This window comes from Lithobates pipiens, unplaced genomic scaffold, assembly GCF_037356315.1.
Source record: "Lithobates pipiens isolate NorthernLeopardFrog02 unplaced genomic scaffold, aLitPip1_a1.2 Scaffold_25, whole genome shotgun sequence".
Lineage (NCBI taxonomy): Eukaryota > Metazoa > Chordata > Amphibia > Anura > Ranidae > Lithobates > Lithobates pipiens.
This window is the reverse complement of record NW_027507787.1, coordinates 61256728-61272115: the sequence shown is the minus strand read 5'-3', so window position 1 is coordinate 61272115 and position 15388 is coordinate 61256728. Positions and strand designations below refer to the sequence as shown.

The 15388-nt window shown below is 45.8% G+C and overlaps 1 protein-coding gene across 1 annotated transcript; it reads left to right on the top strand.

Annotated features, from left to right (window-relative positions):
* Positions 1-413: 413 nt before the first annotated feature.
* POFUT4 (protein O-fucosyltransferase 4) lies at positions 414-15035 on the top strand. The gene is made up of 3 exons (XM_077454541.1): positions 414-1554; positions 7055-7674; positions 13570-15035. Exons 1-3 carry the CDS (start codon positions 580-582, stop codon positions 13715-13717), a joined length of 1743 nt encoding a protein of 580 aa, XP_077310667.1. The 5' UTR covers positions 414-579; the 3' UTR covers positions 13718-15035.
* Positions 15036-15388: the final 353 nt, after the last annotated feature.

Genomic DNA, 15388 nt, shown 5'->3' with positions numbered 1-15388 from the left:
CTGCGTACCGTCCGCATTTAGGGTTCCATTAACAATGAACGGCAACACAAGCGCGACCTGTGTTTTCACATCTTTTGCAAACGCGAAAAAAACGTGCAGTTTGGTTCGTCTTTGCGACACTGAACACTTAAAGCTTGAATACACATGTAAAATGCTTGTAAGCACTTGCAAAAATGCTCAAATAAAAATGCCTGAAAATCGTTCTTCTCGGGTGTAAATGCAGCATTTCTCTTTAAAAAAAAAATCCAAATTGCTTAAAAAGGGAGGGGTGGAGAGGAATTGCTTTTCATGGTTGACGATCCACTTTTACAATGTATGGGAGATCTGTATGTTTTTTGTTTTTTTTTTTGCTCCAGCTGTTCTGCTTTTTGGGTTGTCAGTAAAGTTCATTGTAAAAAAAAAAAAAAAAAGGAAAGGAAAACCAGAAAGCTGATGCTTCCTTCCTCTTCAGCCACATACACAGGAAGAAGGGTCCCAGCTGTTAGAGGAACATGCCGAGGTAACAGGCTGCAATAGAGGCAGTGTATTGTGCTATGTCCATTCATACTGCTGATGTAATCATCCTGCAAACTGTACATTATGAATAATAGGAATGTGAAGACTTCTGGGAGGACTAGCCTGCTTTATCTCAGAACACAATCTACGAGAAGGACAGCCAACTCTGAACAGGGATACCTGTGTCCACTCTGCATGCCACGGTACTGTAATAAGATTACTATGCCTATCCGGGGTGTATCCCCCCATTCTTCCTTTTACTTTACTGCTTTGTGTATTTTCTGCTTCCTTCATTGTGTATGGGCTGGCTCCAGTCAGTGGGATCACCTTGGTGCTGAATACGTGGAAGGGGAGACCATGTTCCCAGATCCAGGAGTGGATGACCTCAGCCAGGGCTCTGCTGTACATGGTGACCCTGATCTAGTGTCAGAACAGCATCTGGTGTCAATGCCTGGACGTTGGGAAGAGTCCGCCTACCAGCCGTCCAGTGTCTTCTCCACACAAGACATGAGCGCTGTGATGGTAGACTCTTACAGGGGTCCCGGTAACACCGACACGAGGGGTAACAAAGAGCTGCCAATTCTCCTGTGGTGGAGCGAAAACTTGTTCCCACACTTTCCGGGGGACACTGAGCGGATCGATTGTCCCCAAAGCTCTTGTATGGTGACAAAGAACAAAGGTGTGAAGCTATACAAAAGGACTAAATCTGTCATCTTCTATGGAACGGACTTCAGGGCTTATGAAGCCCCCCTTCCTAGGTTGTCCCATCAGACATGGGCCCTATTTCATGAAGAATCACCCATGAACAACTATGTTCTGTCACATCTACCAGGGATCAGTCTCTTCAACTATACAGCGACCTTCCGGCGAGAGTCTGATTACCCCCTCACCTTACAGTGGCTGCCCACTATCAGTTACTTACAGCACCCAGCAGTGTCTCTAGAAGAGAAGAAGAAATGGCGTGACAAGGGCTATGCCCCCATACTCTACATGCAGTCCCACTGTGATGTTCCATCAGACAGGGACCGCTATGTCAAGGAATTAATGAATTACATACAGGTAAGTGAACATTTATCTTATTTTTACATAAAGCCATTTACTTCCACAACATATTCTAATTATTACTTTCCTTATAATTCCCTTATAGCAACCTTTAAATTAGAACTCCGGGCAAAACTTTTTTTCCCCATGCAGTGGGGCTGTGCCTGCACTTCATGGGTTAATTGCTTGTTATTGTATAGGGATGAGGAGAGCGGAGATATACTGGTACTTACCTAATTTGCCGATCCTCAGAGCACAAGACTGCCACTCATGCTCCCCCCCCCCTCCCCAGCATGCTAGTGATCTTGTGTATGGACTGTTCCTAATGTCATCATGCCAATAGACTGGTTCTGGCTGTGAGGACCAGTCCAACGCTGGATGTGGGGAAATGCTGTTTTCCAGGGATCGAAGGATAGGGTAAGTATAGCTTTTCCTGGTGCCCCTGAACAAAACAAGCAGTTAACCCATGTAGCCCCACTGCATGGGAAAATAAAAAAATCTGCCTGGGGTCGTACATTTTTAAAGTGGATCTTCACTCCCCAGATCACAATCCTCCCTTCCTTTTTAGCAATAGGGTCGTTTTATTTGTTTACTTTTTTTTTTTTTTTTTTTTTTTTTTTAGGTCCGCCCTGCCCGCCAATATGCACTCTAATCCTTTTGCCCCCTGGGATATGCACATCACATATCCCAGAGGGCATAGTCTTTCATTTAGGTAAGGAGGAGGGGGCAGGCCTATCCAGGTGGACATCCTGCCATCTAGGGAGGATGGAAAGCCCATGGTAATAGCGTTAAGTAATAATAATTTTTAAAAATGGGAGACGGCATTAACCAGAGTTTAGTGACACTAAAGTCACTAAAAGTATGACAAATTCTAACTGAAGACCAAACTTTTTTTTTGAAATTTTGGACAAAGTGGAGATGGACTAGAACCGCTGATATGGTTTAGTTGCTACCTCTGCCCCCATTAGGGGATTCACCCTCTCTGTTTGTCTTGTTTACTGTTATCATCAAAAGTGACCGTAAAAGAAAATCCCACATTTTGGGTTGTCCCCAGAACAGTAAAAGAGGGAAAAACCTCCAATGGGGACACTAGTTCTGGTGACCTGGGGGGCCCCAATGGGTTCACTTAATTTGCAGGGATTTTCTCTCACTTCCTGTGTTGGCTATGGGACAGGAAGTGAAGGTGAATCTCCCCACATATGGCAAAAAACACTGACAGGGGTTATAACCTTCCCTTACTCTATCCAAAATGAAAAGGAAATGTTGTCTATAGTTCTATACTTTAACTCCTTTAGCAACTTCCCGCCCAATGACGTCATATGATGTTGTTGACTTTGGGGATATCTGAATGATGCCTGCCGCTATAGGCATCATTTGAATAGTTTATTTTCGAGCTAAGGATTCCCTGCACTGTAAGAACAATCATAGCGGCTGTTCTTACAGGTAGCAGGAGGGGATGTTTCTCCCTTCTCCCCTCTGGTGCATCTCCCAGCTCACTCGTACAAACGGCGAGACAGAGAAGGAATCAGTCCAATCCTGGAAGCTTACCATAGAGAATCCGGCAGGCCAGATGGACCCCGGACTTCTCTATAATCTTTCGGAGGCCCGAGCGCGATGTTATGACGTCACGCCTGACCTCTGCATTTAAAAAAATGCCACCGCCTCGGCTGAGAAGCCAGGAGTAGGGATGCACCGAATGGGTTTTTTGGTGCCGAAACCGATACCGAAAATGAAAAATACACTAGGCCGAAAACCGAAACCGATACCGAAACAGCACCGATACCGAAAATGACTGTTTTTAAAAAATATTTTTATACAGGAGGTGGTCAGAGACTGGGGACATGGTACAGGAGGTGGTCAGAGACTGGGGACATGGTACAGGAGGTGGTCAGAGACTGGGGACATGGTACAGGAGGTGGTCAGAGACTGGGGACATGGTACAGGAGGTGGTCAGAGACTGGGGACATGGTACAGGAGATGGTCAGAGACTGGGGACATGGTACAGGAGGTGGTCAGAGACTGGGGACATGGTACAGGAGGTGGTCAGAGACTGGGGACATGGTACAGGAGGTGGTCAGAGACTGGGGACATGGTACAGGAGGTGGTCAGAGACTGGGGACATGGTACAGGAGGTGGTCAGAGACTGGGGACATGGTACAGGAGGTGGTCAGAGACTGGGGACATGGTACAGGAGATGGTCAGAGACTGGGGACATGGTACAGGAGGTGGTCAGAGACTGGGGACATGGTACAGGAGGTGGTCAGAGACTGGGGACATGGTACAGGAGGTGGTCAGAGACTGGGGACATGGTACAGGAGGTGGTCAGAGACTGGGGACATGGTACAGGAGGTGGTCAGAGACTGGGGACATGGTACAGGAGGTGGTCAGAGACTGGGGACATGGTACAGGAGGTGGTCAGAGACTGGGGACATGGTACAGGAGGTGGTCAGAGACTGGGGACATGGTACAGGAGGTGGTCAGAGACTGGGGACATGGTACAGGAGGTGGTCAGAGACTGGGGACATGGTACAGGAGGTGGTCAGAGACTGGGGACATGGTACAGGAGGTGGTCAGAGACTGCATGCATGGTACAGGAGGTGGTCAGAGACTGGGGACACGGTACAGGAGGTGGTCAGAGACTGGGGACACGGTACAGGAGATGGTCAGAGACTGGGGACACGGTACAGGAGATGGTCAGAGACTGGGGACACGGTACAGGAGATGGTCAGAGACTGGGGACACGGTACAGGAGATGGTCAGAGACTGGGGACACGGTACAGGAGATGGTCAGACTGGCGACACGGTACAGGAGATGGTCAGACTGGGGACACGGTATAGGAGATGGTCGGAGACTGGGGACGTGGTACCGAAGATGGTCAGACTGGGGACATGGTACAGGAGATGGTCAGAGACAGAGGACGTGGTACAGAAGGCATCCCCCATTGCAGCCAGTGTGCCCCCATTGCAGCCAGTGTGCCCCCATTGCAGCCAGTGTGCCCCCATTGCAGCCAGTGTGCCCCCATTGCAGCCAGTGTGCCCCCATTGCAGCCAGTGTGCCCCCATTGCAGCCAGTGTGCCCCCATTGCAGCCAGTGTGCCCCCATTGCAGCCAGTGTGCCCCCATTGCAGCCAGTGTGCCCCCATTGCAGCCAGTGTGCCCCCATTGCAGCCAGTGTGCCCCCATTGCAGCCAGTGTGTCCCCATTGCAGCCAGTGTGTCCCCATTGCAGCCAGTGTGTCTCCATTGCAGCCTGTGTGCCATTTTGCAGCCAGCCTGTGCACTGTGTGCAGGGAAGAGAGCCGCCTCCGCCGCCTGTTTGATAACAGCGCCGGGAACATCACAGCTTTCATTTCAATAGCTGTGTGTTCCCGGCCGTGCGCCGTCACACGCAGCCCCTCCCCCTTGTCCGGGCACTTTGATAGACAGATCATCCATCCAATCCTGCGGATGATCTGTCTATCTAAGTGCCCGGAGAAAGGGGGAGGGGCTGCGTGTGACGGCGCACGGCCGGGAACACACAGCAATTGAAATGAAAGCTGTGATGTTCCCAGCGCTGTTATCAAAAAGGCGGCGGAGGTGGCTCTCCTGCGCTATGATGGGCGTCACCCAGGCCACGCCCCATTTTCGGCTCCATTATCGGCCGTTTTTCTCTTTCGGCAAATTGCCGACAAGGGCATTTTCGGCCGATATGTTTCGGCGGCCGAAATTTCGGTGCATCACTAGCCAGGAGCGTTTATTTTTTTCAGGCTTCCCAGCCTAGAGGCAAGATCTGGGGACCCTTGTTGACCCTTACTGACCCCAGATCTCACTGTAAAGAGGACTTGTCACTCACTATTCCTATTACAAAGGTTTCCTGTTTACATTCCTTGTAATAGGACTAAAGGTGCTAAAAAAAAATGAAAGTGTCACTATAGAAAAATAAAATAAAAATAAACAATAAAAAAATAAATTTAAAGCGCCCCCCCATCCCTGTGTGTTTGCGCGCAGAAGCGAACGCATATGTAGGTTGCTCCCACATGTGTAAATGGTGTTCAAACCACACATTACAAAAATTGTAAAGCATAGCCTATGGGGATTTTTAAGTACCGAAGTTTGGTACCATTTCACAAGCGTGCGCAATTTCAAAGCGTGACATATTAGGTATCTATTTACTCGGCGTAACATCTTTCACATTATACCAACAAATTGGGCTAACTTTACTGTTATTTTTTGTTTAGTGCATGAAACAAAAAAAAACAGTAAAGTTAGCCCAATTTGTTGGCATAATGTTTTTTTTTTTTGTTTTTTTTTAAAACACGTTTGGAAAATTACTGTAACAACCACCATTTTAGAATCTCTGCTAAAAATAAACATATGTAATGTTTGGGGGTTCTGAGTAATTTTCTAGCAAAAAAAAGTATGATTTTTACATGTAGGAGTGAAGTGTCAGAAGTGGCCTGTGTAGCAAGTAGTTAAGGGGTTTGCTATGCTGGGAGGCGGGGCTTATGGCCACGTGACCGCTGTGATTGGCTGTCACGGTGGTCGCATGATTGGAAAAGTTCAGATTGCAATCGGGAACTGTCTGTAAACTGCTGGTCACTGTGTCGGGAGCGCACTCTCGTAACAGCACTGTCAGCGCTAATGCACGTCAATATGTGGCCGCTCGGCTCCAAGGCCCGGCCTCTAAGAGGCCGCATATTTGCGTGCGCCTGGTGCCAAGAGGTTAAAGGTGATTCCTTCAAAATGTAGGTGGTAGTTTACTGACTTCTTATTAAAATTCTAGCTTCCTGGGTGATATTCAGGTCCTCTACCTTGTGATTCACTGACCAGCAACAAGTATGCAGATCAGTAGCTCTGACTTCAATGGCTGCATGCTTGTTCCAGCTCAATGACAGTATTGCAGTCAGAGACATTCAGGTAATGGATATTTTCAGAAGTAGATGTGAGCAGTAGCAGCCTGTACATTACTTTTGGTGCAGATAAATTCTAGTGTAGTGTAACATTCACATCTTTATTGGCTTGTCGTCTCGTATGAATTGTAGAGATAGATAGTTTAGACAATAGAGGGAGCTGTCAGAGTGGTGTCCAGACACGTTTGACCATATATATTAGGTTTGTTAGTATGGTAGTCACAAAATTGTGGCCATATAGTGCAGTGTTTCTCAACCTTTTTTCAGTCAAGGTACCCTTTAAAAATTGGTTGTTAGGACGCCGGCAGCTAGAAGGTTTTAATGATGCACAATTAAAACCTGTGACTTAGTGTAACTAAAAAGGCAGCCTTTATCCACATGCCAGCTTGTATACAATTTTTGGGCATTTTTTAGACATTTTGCCAAGGCACCCCTGAAGAAACCTCAAGGCACCCTGGTTGAAAAAGGCTGATATAGTGTATGTATAAGAAGCAATGAATACAACCTCTGACTCATCTGAGGAGCAAAACAATAAAACCATATTGCAGCAGTAGGCTATGAGTAATCTGTAGTGCATATCTGTTAGCATTGTGCAAACTATGATTCATCTGTCATTTCATTGTGCCCCAGGTTGATTCCTATGGCCAGTGTTTGAAGAACCAACCACTCCCAAATAAAAGACTTGAGGACACTTCAACAGCCACTACTGAAGATCCAGAATTTATGGCATTCACCTCCAGGTATAAATTTCACTTAGCAATGGAAAATGCCATATGCTCTGATTATATGACTGAGAAGCTTTGGCGCCCAATGCATTTAGGGGCTGTTCCCATTTATCGCGGTTCACCTTCCGTGAAGGACTGGATGCCCAACAACCACTCTATCATCTTGATCAATGACTTTGCTTCACCTAAAGAACTGGCAGACTTTATCCTCTCTTTGGACAGAAATGATGAAGAGTACCTGAGATACTTGGAATATAAAAAACCTGACAGAACAACCAACAAGTTCCTGGTAGAAAGTATAGAAACGAGAGAATGGGGAGTGAATGACATGACAGCTCCTAACTACCTCAATGGCTTTGAATGCTTTGTATGTGACCAGGAAAATGCAAGAGTAAACGCAGAGAAGAGACATAGAAAGGGAAAAGGTCCAGCTCCTGCTAAACACATTGCTGAGTACAATCATATGGGATGTCCTATGCCCGTGCCTGGTCTGGGAAGTGCTGAGGAGCTTCCAGAAGATGATAGGTACTGTTCTTTTATATTGACTTTGACAGACATACATATATGTATAGTAATTTATGCATGTACATAAAAGGAGATATACAGCCAAAGTACTTCTCCTGTGGATCACAGGAGTGCAGTACGTTCTGCACTCCTGTGACTCGTTTTCAGCAAACAGTCGGTTGACGTCACAGAGCCGGTCAAGGCTTGGGCAAGTTCGTGACCATATGGTCGGGATCCGCCCACATGCCTGGACCGCCACCCGGCTAAGCCTCTCAGCGAGCCGCTGAGCCAGCCGTTCTTGCCCCCTCCACAGCCCAGTGCTCCAGTGAGCGTGGGGGGACAGCAGAGAGCCGGGACTGACAGTCCGCAACTCTCTGCTCAGTGAGCTGTGAGAACTGAGCGATCAACAGTGTTTGATCACGCAGTTCCCAGGGGGACAGATGCTGCATCCACCTGGGTAAGTATGAATCTGAAAAATCAAACAAACCCATACTTCTCTTTACATTTTTCATTTTTACTATCGGATTTTTGCTATACCCAATCAGATATTTAACCACTTCGCGCTATAGCCAAAAGACGGCTACAGCGCGGACGCTATCTGCCGGGAAGGCGTCCCTGGACATCCTCCCTTTAACTTCCCCTCTGCGCGCCGCCGCGGGCGCACATTGGGGAAGTTCTGTGCTGGCCGTGTCCCCCAAACACAGCCAGTTGCAGATCGCTGTAAATGGCCAATCACAGAAGCCGTTTACAGCGCGATCGGCGTGCCCAATGAGAGATGATCTCATATGTAAATATATGAGATCATCTCTCATCGCTGGCTCTCCCTCCTCACACAAACAGTGTGTGAGGAGGGAGAGATGAACCGCTGCAGAGATGCAGTGGTTAGTGTAAAAAAATAAAAATAAATAAAACGAAAATAAAGTGCCCATCTGTCCCCACTGCCCCCACTGTCATCTGCCCCCTGTCAGTGCCATCTGCCCCCACAGCCACCTGTCCCCAGTGCCACGTGTCATCAGTGCCACATAGTGCCATCTGTCATCAGTGCCACATCAGTGTCACATGTCATCAGTGCCACATATTAGTGCCACGTATCAGTGCCATCTGTCATCAGTGCCACCTGTCAGTGTCACGTACCATCTGTTATCAGTGTCACGTGTCAATGCCAGGTATCAGTGCCATCTGTCATCAGTGTCACGTGTCATCAGTGCCACGTATTGGTGCCATCTGTCATCAGTGTCATGTATCAGTGCCACGTGTCATCAGTGCCAAGTATAAGTGCCATCTGTCATCAGTGCCACATATTAGTGCCATCTGTCAGTGTCACGTGTCATCAGTGCCACATATCAGTGCCATCTGTCATCAGTGTCACATGTCATTGTCCTGGTGCTCCATTGCCTTCAAAAGTGTAATAGGTAGTCAACAAGTTAGATGTGTAATTTGCTCCTAGAACATGTGACGTTGCTCCCTGCATTTTGGGCCTCTCTATGTGGCCAGGCTGTGGAAAAGTCCCAAACATGTGGTATCGTAATACTCTGGAGGAGTAGCAGAATTTATTTTGGGGTGTCATCTGTGGTATACACATGCCAAGTGAGAGTAATAACCTATTAAAATGAAAATTTTGTGGAAAAAATTTAAATAAAATAAAAAATCTTTATTTTGCAAAGAATTGTGGGAAAAAAATGACAACATCAAAAAGCTCAACATTCCTCTTACTAAATACCTTGGAATGTCTACTTTCAAAAAAGGGGTCATTTGGGGGGTATTTGTACTTTCCTGGCTTGTTCGGGTCACAAGAAATAAGATCGGCCACCAGTACATCAGATGTGATAAATTTTGTGTGATTTGCACCACAGCTTGTAGACTCTCTAACTTTCACAAAGAGACCAAATAATATCCACTAATTTGGGTTATTTTTACCAAAGATATGTAGCAGTATAAATTGTGGCCAAAATGTATGAAGAAAAATTAATAATTTGCAAAATGTTATCACAGAAACAAAGAAAAATTTGTTTTTTTTTCATTTATAGCGCAAAAAATAAAAAACCCAGAGGTGATCAAATACCACCAAAAGAAAGCTCTATTTGTGGGAAAAAAAGTACAAAAAATTAATTTGGGTACAGTGTTGCATGACTGAGTAATTGTCGTTCACAGTGTGAGAGCACCGAAAGCTGAAAATTGGTCTGGGCAGGAGGGGTGTTTAAGTGCCCAGTAGGCAAGTGGTTAATTGATAAAGCTCAAGAGTCACCAAGTGTGGGATATCTGCTGCATATGCATTACATCTGTATGCAGGCATGGGTCACAATTGTCACTATCAGGAAACTCACCCTGAGGAATATTGTGCAGCTACCATTGCAGTGCATACATATAGACAGGAAGTAGTGGAAAGAGGCTTTCAGAAAGAAGGGTCGGTGACCGCACTTTGATGTATGGAAAATGCAAAGGTTTATTAGAAATAATCCAACAAATGTTGATGCATTTCACTCTACAAGCGCTTAGTCATATGACTAGAGACCAGGGCTGGCCCAAGACATTGTGCTGCCTGGGTCCAAAAATTAAATGCTGCCCCGCTCCCCCAAAAATTCATGCCCACCAAAAGGCCCCCACATCCATTATTTTATATCATGATAATTAAAACTAAAATTAAATTAATCAGTAAGTCAGATTTACATGCAACAGCACCCCTATTTCACAACAGGATTCTCCCCTCTCCTGCCAGCTTCTATGGAGGATACTGTCATGATGGCGAGCGAGGAAGGGGCGCCGGTAAATGTGGTTGAACCTGAAAGTTATAGCTACGCCTCTGGCAGTACCATGTGTGTGGACACAGCATGGAAAACAGGCGGGGGTTTCTTAGGTGGGGGCATCTCAGCTCTCTTTAGTGATATATTGCTGGGGACAACTTACCAGGGACAGTGTGACAAGTGACACCTAACACTTCCTTTCGGCTGTCCTTTTCATGACATTCCAGGAGATGAAAAGAGAACCTGTCACAGCAAGGTGTCCATTTCTATTACTACATTGTGATATATAATGAAATGGTTCAACTCACCATAATGCAGAATCAGTGGGAACCCTTATCACTTGCCACCAGATGTAGCGTGCCACCGTCGCCTGCCACCAGATGCAGTGTCACTTGCCACCACCGCCTGCCAGATGCATCAGATGGCAGCTGTCATTCTCAGTAATATGGTTAAGTGAAACAAAAAATGTCATTGCTCTATAAGTAGCAGGGATCAACAGCAGCTTCCACTGGTGGCTTTTCACACAGGCACATTGCTGTGTTGTTGTCCCCCACAACACTTGCGGTCATCCTCACTGTGCTTTCCCGGCACCACCTCCATTGGCTCAGTTCTCCGCCAGCTTGTTATTCTCCTCCTGGTCCAGAGTGAGCCCCTCTTTGGACGATCTCTCCCACAGTTTTGTCTCTTCTACCCCCCATGTGTGTCCCTGTGTTCTCCTCCGTGCAAGTGCCCAGGTCTGGCCCCGGTGCTGTCCCGAAACAAACACAGGCTGGTGAGGTTAACAAGCAGCCCCCCGGCCCCAACCTCATCACCACCGCTTTGGCACACAAAACTATCTTCTCCATGAGAAGCATGCTGAGGAGCCCGCTCATCTACTGACACCCACCTGCCATTGGCTGAGCCGGGGAGGGGACAGGGCATGCACAGCTTGAGAGAAGAGGTGCAGCATGTCACTTGCCACAGTTGCCTGCCACCAGATGCAGCTTGTCACTTGCCATCACCGCCTGGTACCAGAGGCAGCTTGTCATTTGCCACCATCGCCTGCCACCAGATTGTCACTTGCCACCACCGCCTGCCACCAGATTGTCACATGCAACCGCCGCCTGCCCCCAGATGTAGCTTGTCACTTACCACCGCCACCTGCCACCAGATGAAACTTGCCACCAGATACAGCTTGTCACTTGTCGCCACTACTGCCTGCCAGATGCTGCATATCACTTTCCACTGTCGCTTATCACCAGATGCAGCGTGTCACTTGCCACCAGAGAAAGGGCAGGGAGAGAGAGAGAGGGGTCATGGTTTTGGTCAGTGAGAGTACTCAGCTCACTCACTTGGATGGTCCGGGGGGGGGGGGTGCTCACAGTCAGCGGCTATTGGCTGCTTGTTTATTCTTCCTGCCCCCACATTCCCTTCACAGATGCAGCACACAGGCAGGGAGAGAGGGGAGGGAGAAGGGATGTTGGATGGAGCCGTGTGCGGATCCTCTCCTTCTAGGGCAGCTGCACCGAGTCAGCACTGAGTCGACTGTCACCCGCTGCTCGCACACTGACACCAGGGATGATCAGGAGGATGGAGCAGGAGCAGCCATCAGAGGACTTCTATCCTCGCCCACCACCTATCGCAGAGCCAAAGGAAGTGCTCCAAAACCCTGTCGGCTCTCTGCTACAGGTGGTGGGTGGGCAAAGATAAGAAGCCTACAGCTTCAGCAGCAACAGAGAAGCCCCCCCGAATCCTGAAGCTCCCTTGCACGCTCCCACCTCCGGCCCAGTTAGAGTTGCCACCTCATCCCTTTAAACCCGAACACATATTATTTAGACAGATTCTGTGGCTGATTAAGGTGGTAATTAAACTCTCTTGGTGCCTTATCTGCATTAAATTAGCCTCAGAACCTGTGTAATTCAAAGGATGAGGTGGCAACCCTAGGTCCAGTCCTCCCCTTGATTTGCTGCCCCTCTCAAATTTCCGCCTGGGTCTAATGGACCCAGCGGAACTCATGGTAGGACCGACCTTTCTTAAGATTGTGATGTGTTTGTATTGCTGGATTATTTCTAATAAACCTTTGGCTTTTTTCATATGTTAGAGTTAGGACACCCACGCTTCTTTTTTGCAAGTATTCTGCGGTTGCGAGCCAGACTGGCTCATTTTGTTTGGATTTCAGGGGCTAGAGTATACTAAAGGTAGACTGACTTGGAGCGGTGTATTCGTTTTAGTGGAAAGAGGCTGCAGAAAATAAGCAGTAAGCATGCAAAAAGAAATACAGGGGTAATTGCTTATAAAACACACTGCTTTAGCAAATTAGGTGTCATCCAATTAGGGTTTAGATAAACTGTACTTTAACCTTTAAAGTGTAACTAAATGCAACTTTTTTCCTCTCAGATAGACCAATGCCCCCATACACAGGATCCGAAAATCGGATGACAGATCAGATGACTTTTTTCGCTAGTCGCAAGTAAAAATTGAATAGGTTACTAAAGTCACGAAAATTCTTGTACGACAAAAAAAAATCAGAAGTGATGTCATGTGTTGTAGTTTATTTGTATTGTAGTTTCGGACGACAACTATACTGACTAAACGAAAATCATACGATCTGGTATAGTACGAGGAAAATTTTCATGCTTGACTGATCGAATAATATTGGATAAACTGTTGTGATCGGCTCTCGAAAGCTCTGTAGTAACAATCCGATTATCGTACGATCGTGTCAAAAGCGGTATTTTCCTCCTGATTTCTGGATTGTGTGTACGGGCCATAAGGGAGGGTTATACCCCCGTCATATTTTTTTTCCCCATCTGTGTTCCATAGAGGATGTTTCCCTTCACTTCCTGTCCCATAGCTAAAACGGGAAGTGAGAGGAAATCCTGGGGTGTCACTAGAACTAGCGTCCCCTTTGGAAGATTTCCTCTCTATTACTGTCTGGTGTCAACCCAAATAGGGTTTATTTTTTACTTTAACTTTTGATGAGGACGGTAAACGGGACAAAGCATATAAATCCCCTTAATATGGGGGCATAGACTGCAATAAAAACCTGAAAGGTGTTCTAATCCTTCTCCACACTATCTAAATAATAAAAAAAAAGTTTTGCCTTTAGTTACACTTTAAGTTTGATCTAATTTGTCTTACATTGTGTTTTGTTATTGCAATTGTAATGCCATTTGTCTCTTTCTGTGTCATTCAGCTGGAAGCAGATGTGGCTACAGGATTACTGGCAGGGTTTGGACCAGGGAGAAGCTCTTACTGCCATGATTTTAAGGAATGAAACAAGTCAAGAAAAATTTTGGGATTTCATGCACGAAATGTTTATAAAAAGGAACATGAATCACTGACCTCCCATACATTATGATGGAGAGTAACTGTTTCCCTTTTAAACACCAAGTATTGCTGAACTGTGAAACTCTAAAGAGTCCTTGTTTACTGTGGTAAAGCATTTTGTACCTGGCAAAGATTTGTTGACTTCTGCCATTTACGAAGCAATTCCTGTGTATGGAAAGCGTCTTTCTCATAATATGTACACGCTGTTTTCATAGGAACAAGAATGTACTGTATGAACTTTCCTGAATTCTCCAAATTGGGGATATTTTTTATTTCTTTTTAAGCTTATATTTATAGATCTTTTTAACACTAGAAAAGAGTGGAAATTATTGTATTTATACCAATAAGTGTTGTTTCTGTCACATTGAACTCATAGGAATGCTAAAAGTGGAATTACACATGTATGAACGCTGTAGGACTGAAGACCATAAGTAATCCTACTGACCTCTTAGTCTGAAGCCTCTGTGCATTTATACAAATGTGTTAAGATTGGACTTTGTTCACCTAAACGAGAGCAGAACATGCTTATGCAGCTAATAAAGTCAGACAAAATGCCAAAACCCACTGGAAGAAGATCAGAAGGACATCAGCTATAGATCAAATGCATCTGTCAATGATTTCTGAATGATCCTAGAAGTGAAGCTCATCGGCACAAGGCCGAAGCCTGCCATCGCAGACCTTTATGCCGCGTACACAAGATCAGAAATTCGGTCAGCAAAAAAATGATGAGAGCTTTTGGTCGGAAAATGTGATCGTGTGTATGTTCCATCTGACTTGTGCTGGCCGAATTTTGGCCAGCAAAAGATTGAGAGCATGTTCTCAATTTTTCGGTTGGAAAAAGTTCCTATCCGAAAATCCATTCGTGTGTATGCAATTCCGACGGGCAAAAACTCACGAATGCTCAGATTCAACTACGAGACGGAAACTATTGGCTACTGGCTATTGAACTTCCTTTTTCTAGTCCCGTCATACGTGTTGTACATCACCGCGTTCTTGACAGTCGGAATTTGGTGTGACCGTGTGTATGCAAGGCAGCTTGAGCGAAATCCTGTCCGATCAGAGACTAAATTTCCGATCCTGTGTACGCAGCATTAGAGATGTGCTTTCTTTCTACACCTTTCCTCCAGATTGGTGTCTTTGCTGTATTCATCAGCATGCCCCACTGAAGTCAGTGAACTTTCGTTCTGCAGTGTTAGTTACATCCAGTATGACAAGTATGGTAGTAGTGCCCTCAATTTTCAGTCCAATAGTGACATTCCAATTGTACCTGCAAAAAAGTGTGGGCATTCTACCAGCATTTTTCCATTAAATAAAATAAAAAATAAACAGAAAGTTCGGAAACATTTTATTTCTTTTCAATGTGGTTTTAGCATAGTGTATATAACATTGTCTTTTAGAGCACATTTACACCTGTGTGTTGTCGCAATGTGCACTAAAATGCACACATTGCCAAATGAGTAATAAACCAATGTGGTGTATTTGTATAAAATAACTCCTATTCTATCTCCAATCATTCTCTTTATGTTCATACTACTAAATTGTATATAGAGCTCCTAGGTCCAGCACCTCCTGCAATCAATAAATATATAAACACAATTTTGTGGGGTCTCTGCTAAAAAGACAGCAATGGGAAAGGCCCAGTACAACCATTTAGGCTCCGTGCACACTGGGTATTAAAATAACGT